Source organism: Portunus trituberculatus, chromosome 19, assembly GCF_017591435.1.
Source record: "Portunus trituberculatus isolate SZX2019 chromosome 19, ASM1759143v1, whole genome shotgun sequence".
NCBI classification, from domain to species: domain Eukaryota; kingdom Metazoa; phylum Arthropoda; class Malacostraca; order Decapoda; family Portunidae; genus Portunus; species Portunus trituberculatus.
Window position 1 is genome coordinate 6,307,501 of NC_059273.1, and position 14,938 is coordinate 6,322,438.

At 42.2% G+C, this 14,938-nt stretch overlaps 2 protein-coding genes across 3 annotated transcripts in view; both read right to left on the reverse strand.

Annotated features, from left to right (window-relative positions):
- The window catches only part of LOC123506254 (ras-related protein ced-10-like), a 33,248-nt gene extending 27,334 nt beyond the window's left edge, over positions 1-5,914 (reverse strand). Inside the window, exon 1 of one of the 2 annotated variants that reach the window (XM_045258189.1) lies at positions 5,768-5,914. The gene's annotated coding sequence lies outside the window, so the exon portion shown is untranslated. The remainder of the gene's footprint in view (positions 1-5,767) is intronic. The other variant, XM_045258190.1, reaches the window with a different exon arrangement.
- A 1,129-nt stretch (positions 5,915-7,043) lies between these two features.
- Positions 7,044-14,748, reverse strand: LOC123506256 (hydroxysteroid dehydrogenase-like protein 2). The gene is made up of 7 exons (XM_045258193.1): positions 14,596-14,748; positions 13,208-13,371; positions 12,157-12,370; positions 10,653-10,858; positions 9,975-10,172; positions 9,063-9,214; positions 7,044-8,926 (listed from the first exon to the last, which is right to left on the reverse strand). Exons 1-7 carry the CDS (start codon positions 14,607-14,609, stop codon positions 8,606-8,608), a joined length of 1,269 nt encoding a protein of 422 aa, XP_045114128.1. The 5' UTR covers positions 14,610-14,748; the 3' UTR covers positions 7,044-8,605.
- Between the last annotated feature and the right edge of the window lie 190 nt (positions 14,749-14,938).

Here is a 14,938-nt window from a genome sequence, read left to right on the forward strand (position 1 = left end):
CTCCTCCCTCCCTGTTAAGCACACACACACACACACACACACACACACACACACACACACACACACACTGGAATGCCTGAGGCAGAGAAATGCAGCCAAACTCTCTCTCTCTCTCTCTCTCTCTCTCTCTCTCTCTCTCTCTCTCTCTCTCTCTAAACAAAGCAGGAAGTAAAATAATTCAGATTCAGAGATACGTGTTGAGAGAGAGAGAGAGAGAGAGAGAGAGAGAGAGAGAGAGAGAGAGAGAGAGAGAGAGAGTGTATGTAACTCAAATTTTCTACTTCAAATTTGTTAGTTGTGTTTTTGTTTCATGGAGGAAGGAAGTGAAGGAAGAGAAGGAGTAGGGAAAGAGGAAGAAAAGAAGAAGAGAGAGGCTTCAGGAAGGAAGTGAAGGAGGAGAGGAGGAAGAGAAGAGGAAGAAAAGAAGAGAGTGGCTTGAGGAAGAGAAGGAAGAGAAAAGAAAGGTGTGTGTGTGTGTGTGTGTGTGTGTGTGTGTGTGTGTGTGTGTGTGTGTGTGTGTGTGTGTGTGTGTGTTGCTTTCTGCTTTAGTCTATATATATATTTTTTTTTTCTTTTTCTTCCCTGCTTTTATTCCATCCTGTTTTTATTTTTTTTCATGTTTTACTTCTTTTTCTTGCTTTTATTCCTTCTTTCTCCTCTTGTTCATTCTCATATATTCAGAAATTTCTCTACCCATCCTCCTCCTCCTCCTCCTTTTCCTCTTCTTCCTCCCCTCCTCTTTCTCTCCTCCCTTCCCTTCTTCTCCTCCGCATTTGGCACACGCATCCTGGTCTTAAAAAATCACACTTTTCACGAGACACGAAAAAGAAATGAAACCGAATAAAAAGGCAGCAAAACAAGATCTATTGGAAGCTGTGTTGTGTTGAGAGTTGAGAGTGAGGCTGGGGAATGAAGGGGGCTGAGGGTGATGGAGGGAAAGGGGGGAGGAGAGGAGCACCGTGTTGGGGTATGGGAAATGTAAAGGAAGTCCATTTTGATAGTTCCTCCTACCTCTCTCTCTCTCTCTCTTCCCTACCACGTGCAGAACATATAATTGGCTAGATAGGGAATTATATAAGAGAAATGTATGAATGTATCGGAGATTTTTAAAAAGGTTATGGTAAATTTCTTTTCAGAGAGAGAGAGAGAGAGAGAGACAAGAGAGAGAAAGGGGAGAGGGAAGGAAAGAGAATCAGTTCAGTTCATAGAAAAGTCGGAAAGAACTAGGGAAAAAATCAAAGAAACATGCAGAAGAGAGTTGCAGAGTTTACCAGTGAAAGGAATGAAAGATCGGAGAGAATCAGGGAGGTGGACAGAATAGTGATGGAAGTTAGGAAAAAAGAAAGTTAGAAAGAGAGTTTCAGAGTTTACCAGTGCAAGGATGGAAGGATTGGGGGAAAAAATGGTTAGTTCTCATTGGTGATGTTGAAATAGTGACGCAAGTTATTACATAGACGTTTATAAGAGTTTACCGGAGCAAGGAATGAAAGAAGGAAGATAATGTTTACTGGTCAACTGTTAGAGGAGGAGGAAGAAGAGGAGGAGAAGGAGGAGAAGGAGGAGGAGGAGGAGGAGGAGGAGGAGGAGGAGGAGGCGGTTACGTACAGATAACTCATGGGTTAGAAGATAAGAGAGAGAGAGAGAGAGAGAGAGAGAGAGTGTGTGTGTGTGTGTGTGTGTGTGTGTGTGTGTGTGTACGTACATGTCTTGGAAGTGAAGGAGATAAGATATAATTCTGTATAAGTGTGTGTGTGTGTGTGTGTGTGTGTGTGTGTGTGTGTGTGTGTGTGTGTGTATGTTTCGTCATATCCTGTAGATCTATAGATGACAATTAGCAGACAGTGAGAAAGGTCACTTCTCCTCCTCCTCTTTAGTATTTTCATCTTAAATTGACATTCTTTCACCTCATTTCATCTCTCTCTCTCTCTCTCTCTCTCTCTCTCTCTCTCTCTCTCTCTCTCTCTCTCTCTCTCTTATCCTTCAAGCCTTAAGTTATCTCCTTTACTGAACCTCCAATCGCCCTCCTCCCCTCTCCTCCTCCTCCTCCTCCTCCTCCTCCTCCTCTTACCCGCCTCCTCTTCCTCCTCTACATATTCTTCTTTCTTTACTAATGTTCTTTTCTTCATTCCTTCTATCATATTTTCTTTCTCCTCCTCAACACATCCTCCTCTCTCCTCCTCCTCCTCCTCCCTCTTCTCTCACCCGTATGCCACTTCAAGAATGGTATGTAGGCTCTTGTATATGTTGTGCGTATGTATGTATGTGTATGTATGTATTATGTATGTATGTGTGTATGTATGTATGTATGTATGTATGTATGTATGTATGTATGTGTGTATGTATGTATGTACGTATATATGTTATTTGATTTAGTGTAATTTTCAACAATAACAACAACTGCTACTACTGCTACTACTATTACTACAACTACTATTATGACCACTACTACATCTACTACTACTGTTGTTACTACTATTATTACTACTACTACTACTACTACGACTACTACTACTACTGCTGCCGCTGCTTTTACTACTACTACTACTACTACTACTACTACTACTACTACTACCACCACCACCACTACTACTACCACTACTGCTACTATCATCATCATCATCATCATCGTCATCATCATCATAACCTTTCTGACCGTAACCCCAACCAGACCTTTCCTGACCCACAACCAACCCACAACACACAACTCACAACCTACACTCGAGAAGGATACACTAGCTTTGCCCCCCCCCCTCCTTCAACTCCAACCCCAACCACCACCACCACCACCACCCACTCAACACCGCCCCCTCCCCTCGCCCACCACCTCCAGCTTTGCCAATTATTGATTTTCGTAACTCTATCTTTTACGGGTCTCCTCAGAGGGTGTTAGTGGTGTGGTGTGGTGGTGGTGTGGTGTGGTGGTGTGATGCTGTCTGTAGTGGTGTGGTGTTGTGTGGTGTGGTGTGGTCGTGTGGCTCTGTGATGGTGTAGTGGTGTGGTGTTGTGTGGTGTGGCTGTGTGATGATATGCTGTGGTGTAGTGGTTAAAAATAGGTTAGATTTGAATTGAGGTTTACTACTACTACTACTACTACTACTACTACTACTACTGATGCTGCTGCTACTACTCTACTACTACCAACAATAATAGTAATACTTTCGTTTCACTTCATTTTCCTTTTTTTGTTATTTATTTTTTCCTTTCCTCTCTCGACCTCTTCTCCATTCTCTCCTCCTCTTCTCTCTTCCCTTCCCTCTCATCTTTCTTGTTCCTCTCCTTCCCTCTCTTCCCACATGTAATTTCCTCCTTCTTAGCTTCCATTACTCTCTCTCTCTCTCTCTCTCTCTCTCTCTCTCTCTCTCTCTCTCTCTCATCACTATATATTTCTATTACCTCATTCATTCCACATTTCCTCATTCTTTTTATACATTATCTCCCCTTCCATCTCTCTCTCTCTCTCTCTCTCTCTCTCTCTCTCTCTCTCTCTCCTCAACGCGTGAAGAAAGGAAGGAAAAATGGAATGTAAGAAAGAAGGAAATAAGACAACGAATGAAAAATGAACGAGAGGAAGAAATAAAGGAAGGAGGAAGGGATGGAAAGAAGGAAGGAAGGGAGGAAGGAAGAGGGGAAGGGAGGAAGGAGGGAAAGAAGAATGGAAGGAAGGAAAGAAGGAAGAAATGAAGGGAGGAGGGAAGGAGCGAGGGAAGGAAGGAAGAAAGGAGGGAAGGAAGGAAGGAAGGAAGGAAGGAAGGAAGGAAGGAAGGAGGAAGGAAGGAAGGAAGGAAGGGAAAAGGCTTACGTTAAGGAAAAGAATAAAATTAATCTATATTTCCTCACTAATTTTTCTCACATATTAAATTCTTAACATTTCTTCTTGAGAATTTCGCTTCATTTACTACTTTTTTTCCTTTTACCTCCTCCTCCTCCTCCTCCTCCTCCTCCTCCTCCTCCTCCTCTTTCTGCTCCAACTTGTCCTCCCCCAGTTTTCTCCCCTCCTGAATATGTACTGTTCTCTCTCTCTCTCTCTCTCTCTCTCTCTCTCTCTCTCTCTCTCTCTCTCTCTCTCTCTCTCTCCATGTTAATTACTTTACCTGAGCAGAGCAGGTGAGGCCAGATAGAGTAAGAGGGAGAGGGAGAGGGAGAGGAGAGTGAAAGGAGAGGGAGAATAAGAGGGAGAGAGAGAGGGAGAACAAAGTCGAAAGAATAGCAAGGAGAAAACAAAAACCGAGAGAGAGAGAGAGAGAGAGAGAGAGAGAGAGAGAGAGAGAGAGAGAGAGAGAGAGAGAGAGGGACAATTAGGTAATGAGATATGGAATAAATGAAGGAAAAGTATGATATAATTTCAACAGCAACAACAGCAACATTTACTATTACTACTACTACAACACTAGTACTACTACTACTGCTACTACTACTACTACTACTACTACGACTGCTACTACTGCTACTACTACCAATACCACCACAACTATTACTACACCACTATTACTATACCACTACTACTACTGCTACTACTACTATCAATTATTATTATTACTACTGCTGCTGCTGCTGCTGCTGCTACCATTGTTATTACTGCTGCTGCTACTGCTGCTGCACTACACTGCTGCACTGCTGCTGCTGCCTGCTGCTGCTGCTGCTGCCACCACCACCACCACCACCACCACCACCACTGCTGCTGCTGCTGCTGCTGCTGCTGCTGCTGCCACCACCACCACCACTGCTGCTGCTGCTGCTGCTGCTGCTGCTGCTGCTGCTGCTGCTGCTGCTGCTGCTGCTGCTGCTGCTGCTGCTGCTACTGCTACTGCTGCTGCTACTACTACTACCACTACTGCTACTACTGCCACTATTACTGCTGCTGCTGCCAACATATAGTGCAATGACATCATTTCCTTTTCTTTATTCTTTAACCTTTCTCTCTCTCTCTCTCTCTCTCTCTCTCTCTCTCTCTCTCTCTCTCTCTCTCTCTCTCTCTCTCTCTCTCTCTCTCTCTCTCTCTCTCTCTCTCTCTCTCTCTTCCTCCTCCCGCAGCCTCCCAACACTAACACTGCCCCCAATTAACGAGGACTTGTCAGGGGGCAACCCACACCCACCCAGCTGGCCTCCTCCTCCTCCTCCTCCTCCTCCTCCTCCCTCCTCCTCGCATTCAAACCCTGCATCACCCAACAACACCCAAATACACTTTTTTGTACCGTACGTAGGTCATTCCGCGGGCACAGGGTACACACACACACACACACACACACACACACACACACACAGAGATAAACGGACTATACATACTTATACACATACACAGGAAGACTCAAATGCCGATACTGGGAAACTCCAAAAGACTTTCTCTCAATATATCTACACACACACACACACACAGAGAGAGAGAGAGAGAGAGAGAGAGAGAGAGAGAGAGAGAGAGTTTCAGTGCGTTTGCCTTTTACTTAGAAATTGGGAAATAAGTGGATGCAAGAATTCACAAAGAGAGAGAGAGAGAGAGAGAGAGAGAGAGAGAGAGAGAGAGAGAGAGAGAGATGATGATGTCATATATACAAGATCACCATCATGCAGCTAATGCCTAAGTAAGTGTGTGTGTGTGTGTGTGTGTGTGTGTGTGTAGGATCCTCTCAACATACCACATGGCACTCAATCCTAACATCCTTGGCACTGCTGACCCTTATTCTCAAGTGTCACAGCCTCTAAGTGATCCTGGCCACTATCTAAATGCATTCCTTAAATAATGACATATATCAAAATGACTGACGTTACTTGCCTTCTTATTCGTGCTAACCTCGGTAGCCTTGCCTTTCTCCGAGCCGCGCGTACACCCACACTCACTCACTGCCCGTATCAAACTGAGTAGTGCTGAGCCTGAGAGAGACTGTGCCTGCGTGTGTGTCAGTGTGTGTGTGAGGGAGAGGGACTAGGGGTCGGGGGCCGGGGTTCGGGTTGCTCTCTCTCTCTCTCTCTCTCTCTGAGGCGGCACATGTACAGTTTTTGTGCTCTCTCTCTCTCTCTCTCTCTCTCTCTAGATAAGGTCGTGCAGAAATACAGTTTTTCATATAGACCATTAGATCAATGGAATGCAGTGTGTGTATGTGTGTGTGTGTGTGTGTGTGTTGTGTTGTGTGAGTGAACAAAAATCTAATAGGAAAGTTTTATAATTTGATTTGCAGAGAGAGAGAGAGAGAGAGAGAGAGAGAGACATTTCTTTTATGTAAGGACTTCGATGATGTGTCTAGGCATTTCTCCCCGCGAATATCGTTCAGTCGCCTTAAAGTTGAGGTACCCCGCACAAAAAAACACTAACATGTGGACTTCGAGGTTGTGTCCGGGCATTTCTCCCTGTGAGTGTCGTTGACTCGCTTAAAGATGAGGTACTGCACACACAAAAAACCACCAACACAAGGACTTCGATGATGCGTCCGGGCATTTTTCCGTATGAGCGTTGTCGAGTCGCTTAAAGATGAGGCATTTCTGCAACACTGGCTGCCTTTCGTCCCCACTGCCCCGTTCTCAGCCTCACCTGCGCTAGTCTGATTAATACATGCAGGTACCGCCTCCTCCCCTCCACCATGCTCCCTCCCTTCGTCCTTAACCTCCCCAGCAAGTCTCTCATCACAGCCACGCTTCCCTAATAATTATTTGAGGCAAGGTAAGGAGCGACGAAGGGAGGGAGGGAGGAAGGGAAGCGAGGATTTTCAGCTGTTGGAATTAATTTGGGCGAAGATAAAATGTTGTTTACTACTTTTCCTTTTGTATTCTAATTATCTTTTTAGACGCTCTTGTTCGTTTAGTTTTCATTATTAGTTTTCTTATTCTTAGTTTTTGTATTCTTATCATACTACTACTACTACCACTACTATTACTACATTTTTTTCACTTTCTTCTTTACTTTCTCTCTTATTTCTTCTTTCTTTTTTCCTTCTATAAGTGTTTGTATGCATGTATGAAACTAAAACAAATGTTTTAAAGTAGTAGCAGTAGGAATAGTGATATAAGCATTAATAGAGGTTGGAATATTGCCAAGGAAAGACCAAAAACAGACAAAATATTGATAGCTTTATTTAAGAATATATATAATACAAATATTTAACAGTACTAGACTATTAAAAACTGTTCCTTATGAAAATATTGCATTGTTATTGTGCTGCTTGCAACCGGGGATGAAATTTCACACATTGGGGGCAAAACTGACACTCATACCTGTAGAAGGAAGGCATTCAGGGAGCTAGCAGCCACACCAGTCCCATGAAAGAACTTACAAAACTATAGAGAAAAAATGAGATGTCTGGCAGAATGTGTGCTTGCTTACATAATGATCTCTTCATTTACAGACATTTCAGTTGTTGGTCAGAGTATTACCTCTATATTAGTACTTAGTGATTTTATTTATTTATTCTTTTTTTTTTTTGCACATTTCAAACACTATTGCCTTAGTTTACTGCACTTGCTCTTCATTAAATACAAGGTGAAGATGTGTTCTTAATTTGTCTTGAGTAGGGAAGGTATCACCACTTTTGTTGACTCTTGAGTACAGTGGCCAATTCTTTCTTCCCTTTCCCATATTTTGAACACTGATCTCAGTTTCCTTCACTAGTTATTTATTAAACGCAAGGTAAAGATGTGTTCTCAGCTGTCTTGGCAATTAGCTGTTAGCACCCTTCCTTTTTCTTGGTATATGGAGTAGGTAGGTTAGTTTCTCTATGCCATATCTCAAACACTATCATCTTAGTCTCCTCCAGTGGTTCTTAATGAATAAACATGCAGTGAAGGTGTTTTCAGCTGTGTCTTGGCAGTTAGCAGTTAGCACCATTCTTTCTGCTCCTCAGTGTATGGAGTAGGTAGATTAGTTAATCTCTGCTACCTTTATATTCCCAGTCTTGCCTGACCAATACCCATTACAAGGCTGGGTGAACCTAAGAGCAGTCAGTCATCCCAGAGAATCCCACCCATGACCACGACTCAATCACAGGACTTCTTGCATTGTAGTTAGATGTGATGTTGCTGGAGATGCTGTGTGCTTCTCAGACCTTCATCATGACACCCAAACTGACTTATTTCCATCTGATATTACATGACACAATCAATTTTACAATTAATTATATCTTTCTGTTGCTACTTTATGTATATAATTGAGATTTTACTAATTAAATTTAATTCTATAAACAGAAAATTTGAGAAAACTGAATTAAACTTTCTATTTCTTTTCTATTTTTTCTTTTTTTTTTCATTCTTTTCTTGCTGAGGTGTGACCACAGCATAATATATACAAACTTCAAAACCACCAAACCAACCAACACCTACCTATTAAATACAAAAAATGATTTAATTTAAGTATAAACTCATGTGTATCTTGTAAACTTTTAAGTTTTCAATGAACTTGGACTAATGGCAATTTTACTTGCAATATGAATCTTAATATATCCCCCAAAGTCTGATACTTTAAACTTAAATCTCAGTCTGTCAAAATCTAGCAATTTTAACTTCCTTCCAACCATTGCAATCCCACAAAACTCCCTTTACAACATGAACCTGAAGAGTCCCATGCTCTGCCAAACTTTGCCATATGACCTGAACATAACTTCCACACTAAAACCATCAGAAAATCTTACAATTTTGACTTGAGCTTGCCCATCAGCTTCTCCAGCTTGAGTGCCTTGCCCATGTCTCCAGAAATCTTGAGCTTCCCAGTCATGAAGGCAGTGGTTGGCTTGAGGGAGCCAGAGAACATCTTGAAGAAGTTATTGCTGTTCATGACAAAGGTGGCATCAGGGGTGGCTGGTGGGTCGCCCTGGCCACACGCACCACTGCCATTCTTTAGGTCAATGTACCACTTACCAACCTCATCCCCCGACACATCAAATGCAAACACGGCCTTGGTCTTATCCACCAGCTCAGGGCTCAGGAAGGTTTCAATCTGAGCAAAGACCTGTAAAGAAGACAGAATTAATTTGAGGATAAGCATTTTGAAACTTTCCTCATATATGTGTGTGCGTGTGTGTGTGTGTGTGTGAGTGTGGAATAGGAATGCTGCAGACACTCTAAAATGTCACTCCCAGCAGTACCTGAGCCACTTGGCCTCCTGCTGCTGGCTTGGGTGTCTCTGAGCCTGCAACCTTGCCATCCATGAACTTGGGCTTGGCGCCGAGCTTCTGTGCTTGCTCAATTGCTGCTGAGTCAAACTCGTCCAGGAAGAAATCAGGCATCAATGGACAGGCTGGGGAGATGAAACATTTTGAGATGGACACCAGCCACTAATACATGAAAATACACTATACACACAACAAACTAACATGAGAAAATACAAACCATGTATAAGATACTTCATAATATACTAGAATTCTTAGCATACAACTGAGAAATGGAGGAAACTTACAGGGATGCAGGGAGGAGAAACAAAATTTACTCAGATTCTTTGCTAGTAACTGATAAAAAGGACTGGGGAAGGCACAAAAGTTATTAAGGATATCTTGCCTGTAACCACGAAAAACTGAAGACTCCCCATCATTCTCTGTAATGGGTGGAGACACATCACCTACTGGACTACCAGGAAAGACACACCACTTTTTTTTTTATGTAAGAAGGGAAAACTAACCAAGTGGGAAAAAAAAAAAAAAAAAAAAAAGCCCATTTAGTTGCCAATCTCTTTCAGGTTCAGGTTCAAGAGAGTTAGCCAGAAATAAGGGATAAATGTCTTGAAACTTCCACTTTTAAATGACATGGAGTCATAGGAAGTTGGAAATACAGAAGCAGGCAGAGAGTTTGAGTTTACCAGAGTTTAGGGTTCTGGCAAGGTAGGATGATGGGGAAAGCCTGGGAAAACATGACAATTAAGAGGAAAAGTAGGAAAACCATCAATGAGGAAGAAATAAGAGGGAAGAAAATAAATAGTGGAAGCAAAGACACCTGAGTACAACAAACTGAAGTAAGAAAGCATGAGAACAGCTGAGTGTGAATGAGAGATAGAGTTTACTTACAAGGATCCACGGCGTACTGGTCCAGGTCGGTGATTCCCTCGGCCTTGAGCACCTCATCATCCACAGCAAAGTGTCCTGTGTAAGCCCTGGAGTCCTTGATAAGCATGGCATAGGCAGCGTCCGCCATGATCTCTGGCTTCCTGCACTGTTTGTCCACCTCGTCCCCGCCCAGCATCTCCATGGCAGCCGTGATGATTGCTGCAAGGGTCGGCCAACTGTCACTATCTACTGTGGCTATTCCAAAGTGCACTGTTGTCTTATTTCTGTTATTTCTAGTTTGTAAGTATTTTTTCCCGTTGTTCTCTTATGGGCATTAATATTTTGTTTTGTTATTTAGTTTTTTTGTTTTATTATTGTTTTCTTTCTTTCTTCTTGTTTTGTTTTAGCAGTTTTCTTCTTTTCTTGTTTTCAGTATGTGTGTATTTAGTACTTGATTGCATTTGTATAGCACTAAATCAAAGTTACAATGCTTCATATATAATGGTGACCCTCTTCCAAACACTTGAGTCTCCCATGACCTCATTTCAGTAAGGAAAAGCCATATACAATATACATGAATTCACAAATGCTCTATTCTACATCTAAGAAAAAGCAAAACACTGATGGATACAGTAACAGGACCTATCCCTCCACTCTCCCTAGGTAGTCCCTGGCACCACCACCATGGTTGCCACTCACCAGTGCGGGGCCAGAGTGCGTTGCAGGCGATGCCGTCGTCCCTGAACTCCTCGGCCATGCCCAGGATGCACATGGACATGCCATACTTGGCCATGGTGTACGCCACATGGTCCCGGAACCAACGCGGTTTCATGTTGAGAGGTGGGGAGATGTTGAGGATGTGAGGGTTGGGACTCTTGAGCAGGTGAGGCACACACAGCTTGGACCTGCAGAGCACTGTGACCGTTAGCTACAACAATAAAATTAGAAATAGTAGATTCATTTTTCTTTTTTATTTATGCAAGAGGGGAGGCTGGTCAGAAAAAAAAAAAAAAAAAAGCCAAAAGTCTGGGATAAATGTCTCGAAACCTCCCTCTCAAAAGAAGTCAAGTCATAGGAAGATGGAAATACAAACACTGGTAGGGAGTTCCAGGCTGTGCCAAAGTTTACCAGAGACAGATATTGCAAGGGTACACTAACTACAAGAATGAGAGAGAGAGAGAGAGAGAGAGAGAGAGAGAGAGAGAGAGAGAGAGAGAGAGAGAGAGAGAGAGAGAGAGAGAGAATAAATCAATATATAAGAAAACCACACACACACACAGTAGTAGTAGTAGTAGTAGGTTTATTGACAAAAATGCAGTACAACCAAAACTTGTATACAAAAAAAAACATAGGTCAGCTTTTTTTTTTTTTTTGTCCAGCATGCAAGCCATGACAATTTAGTTAGCTGTAAAGGGCAAACATTGTTATTTCAACTGTTGAAAACTGACCATTTTCAAGAATAACTACAAGCATTATATCCCCAAAAACCAACAAAACAATTAATTCACATTATGAGACTGATCCATACACATATCCATCATAAATAACTCATAGTGATCTAACTTCAACATACATATTAGTAAGAAAATATATAAAGAACTAATATACACAAAAAAATTTTGTTTCAACCCCGTCAATAAAGACAAATTACATCATGTATATAGTCACATAGATCTTTAAGATGATTGGTTTCAAATAGTTCTGTTAAACTGGTGAATGTCAACATGGGAAACCTGTCACGACACCTTGCTGATAATGCACATTCCAATAGTACGTGTTGTACACACACACACACACACACACACACACACACACACACACACACACACACACACACACACCCGGTAGCTCAGTGGTTAGAGCGCTGGCTTCACAAGCCAGAGGACCGGGGTTCAATTCCCCGGCCAGGTGGAGATATTTGGGTGTCTCCTTTCACGTGTAGCCCCTGTTCACCTAGCAGTGAGTAGGTACGGGATGTAAATCGAGGAGTTGTGACCTTGTTGTCCCGGTGTGTGGTGTGTGCCTGGTCTTATCAGGCCTATCCGAAGATCGGAAATAATGAGCTCTGAGCTCGTTCTGTAGGGTAACGTCTGGCTGTCTCGTCAGAGACTGCAGCAGATCAAACAGTGAAACACACACATCAGCACACAAGCAAGTCTAACTTGAGTCACTGAGAACACTGGTCTATTACTTCATTACTCACACCAGGTATGTCCCTCGCAGGTTGATCTGGTGCATCAGGTCGTACTTCTTCATGGGTGTGCTGAGAGTGCCAGTGAGAGAGATGGCACTGGCATTGTTCACCAGGATGTCAATGCCGCCAAACTGCTGGACAGCATTTTCCACGGCACCCTGGATGGAGCTCTCGTCTCTCACATCCACCACGCATGGCAGCGCTTGGCCTCCCGCTGCCTCAACTTGTGGAGGAGAGGTGAGAGATGAGAGGTGGCAGGTGATAGAGTGAGAAGGTGAAAGGTTCAGTTGTCAATGTACTGTACTGATTAACAGCTGCCTTGACTTATGAGGGAGAAGTGAGAGGTCAGAGGTGAGAGGTGAAAAGGTGAGAAGGTAAGAGGTTCAGTTGTCAATGTACTGTAATGATTAACAGCTGCCTTGACTGCTGAGGGAGAGGTGAGAAGTGAAAGATGATACATGACAGGTGAGAAGGTGGCAAGGTGAGACGTTCAGTTGTCAATGTACTGCAATGATTAACAGCTGCCTTGACTTATGAGGGTGAGGTGAGAGGTGAGAAGATGGGAAGGTAAAAGCTTTAGCTGTCAATGTACTATAATGTTTCCAATTTGGGGGGTTTTCAAGAGTGTTTTCATGATTCTACTGGCATTCCAAGTTATAGAGTATGACACTGAAAGTTTCAAGGATGTGTTAACCCTTTCAATACTGAAAATGCATTTTTATCACAAGTTTTGGATGTAAGCTAATTAGATTATTTTATTTATATCAGAAAGGATTTATGGAGGTGAAGAGATTAATAACCAGACTCCTTACTATCTTAATTCCCACTTAAGTCTCTGGAGCTGTATAAAACTGACAGATTGTAACCCAAATGAATATAGAAATGTATCTTGGTACAGAATGGGTTAATGATTCTAGGGATAGCTTAACTAGAACTTAGCAATGGTGATGAAAAGACACCCAAATCAACCCAACTCAATCTTTGTGCAGCCTCTTCGAAAACTGCATTTTTGAAAGATAATAACAATGCAAAACAGAATTGACTTTTCCACGACACTCACTCTCCTTGGCTGCTGTGAAGATGGTGCCGGGCAGCTTAGGGTGTGGGGCGGCTGTCTTGGCGGCCACCACAACGTTGGCCCCATCCTTGGCGGCCTTGAGGGCAATGGCTTTGCCGATGCCCCTGCTGGCCCCAGTGATGAAGAGGGTGCGTCCTGCAAGTTTGCTGAAGGAGGAGGGAGATGTGTGAATAACTTCAGCCACACAAGATGAGGAAAGACTAACAAGTAATTAATCCCCTTCAATACTGAGACATTTTTACGTTGAGATTTGTGTATGACTAGACCATTTTATTTACATTAGAAAAAGTCTATGGAGATCACAAGGTCAATGACCAGCATCTTCACCATTTTAATCCCCACATGAGTTTCTGAAGCTGTATAAAATCACCAAATAGTAACCAGATTAAATATGAAAATAAGTCATGATACTCAAGAGGTTAATGTTGCACAAACAAAAGATAAATGCCTCTAACCAAATGATAGATCAGAAAAGTATAACAAATAAAAAAAGTCAATAAAAAAAGGGTAAAAAATGGCCCTAAACCTTTCTCCTCATTAACCTGACATAGCCGAATGAAATGGTGGGAGTCTCACTGAGTATAGGCCGAGCAAAGGTCACAGATAAGGCCAGCAAGATAAGAGCAGGATTAGATCAAGACTCAGGACGGCGACTTCATTTCTGCCGGTCACCTTGATGCAATACATTTGAGATTGAGACATTATTCTACGTTAGGTTAGGTAAATTTCCATTGATGGACAGAGGTACTAACATATATATCTATAGATATTGATAGTAACAGAGAGAAGATGGAAGAGAGGAAGAGAAGAAGAAATTGATGAAAAGGGGAAAAAGTAAATAGAAAAAAAAAGAGGAGGAGAATAGACTCAAGAAACATAGAAGTAAGACATACAGAAAGACAGCCATGTGTGTGTGTGTGTGTGTGTGTGTGCTGAGTTTCACTGATCGCGCACACACACACACACAGACACACACACACCTACTGACTAACTTGACTTGTGTGTGCAAGGAGCATCCACATTTTCTAAGATACACATGACCAATTAACTTCAATGGACCGGAAATACCGGAAATTACAAACTTGACTTAATCCTGACTTCACTTTTTTCCATGAGAACATCAATACATGATCGATAACTTTTATTTTCTGGGAGAGAGAGAGAGAGAGAGAGAGAGAGAGAGAGAGAGAGAGAGAGAGAGAGAGAATTAGTTTATGAAAATTTATGCAACATCCTGCCGTAAGACAAATATTTGACATTGTCCTTAATAACATAACTTGAACACACACACACACACACACACACACATATATACACGCACAGAGAGAGAGAGAGAGAGAGAGAGAGAGAGAGAGAGAGAGAATTCTTACCCGGTGTTGATCATGATGGTGGTGCTGAGGCTGTCCTCTGGCTCTCTCCCACCCCCCTCTGTCTTTTTCTCTTTCTCTATCTCTCGCACTCACTCTCTCTAATCTTGATCTTTCTAAATATCATAGTGTTTATTATTTTATTCTTTTATTTTTCTCTCTTTCATTCCTGTTCAAGAATAAAGGAAGCAAACGATATACCTGATTCCTTACATAACAATCATTCCATTATTCAAGGCTGCATTTGTTTTAGTACATCACCGTTAAATTATTTCACATATTGTTTTATTCACGGTGAGATTATTACCGCCACAATTATGTAATGCTTTCGTCATAATTTGTAACT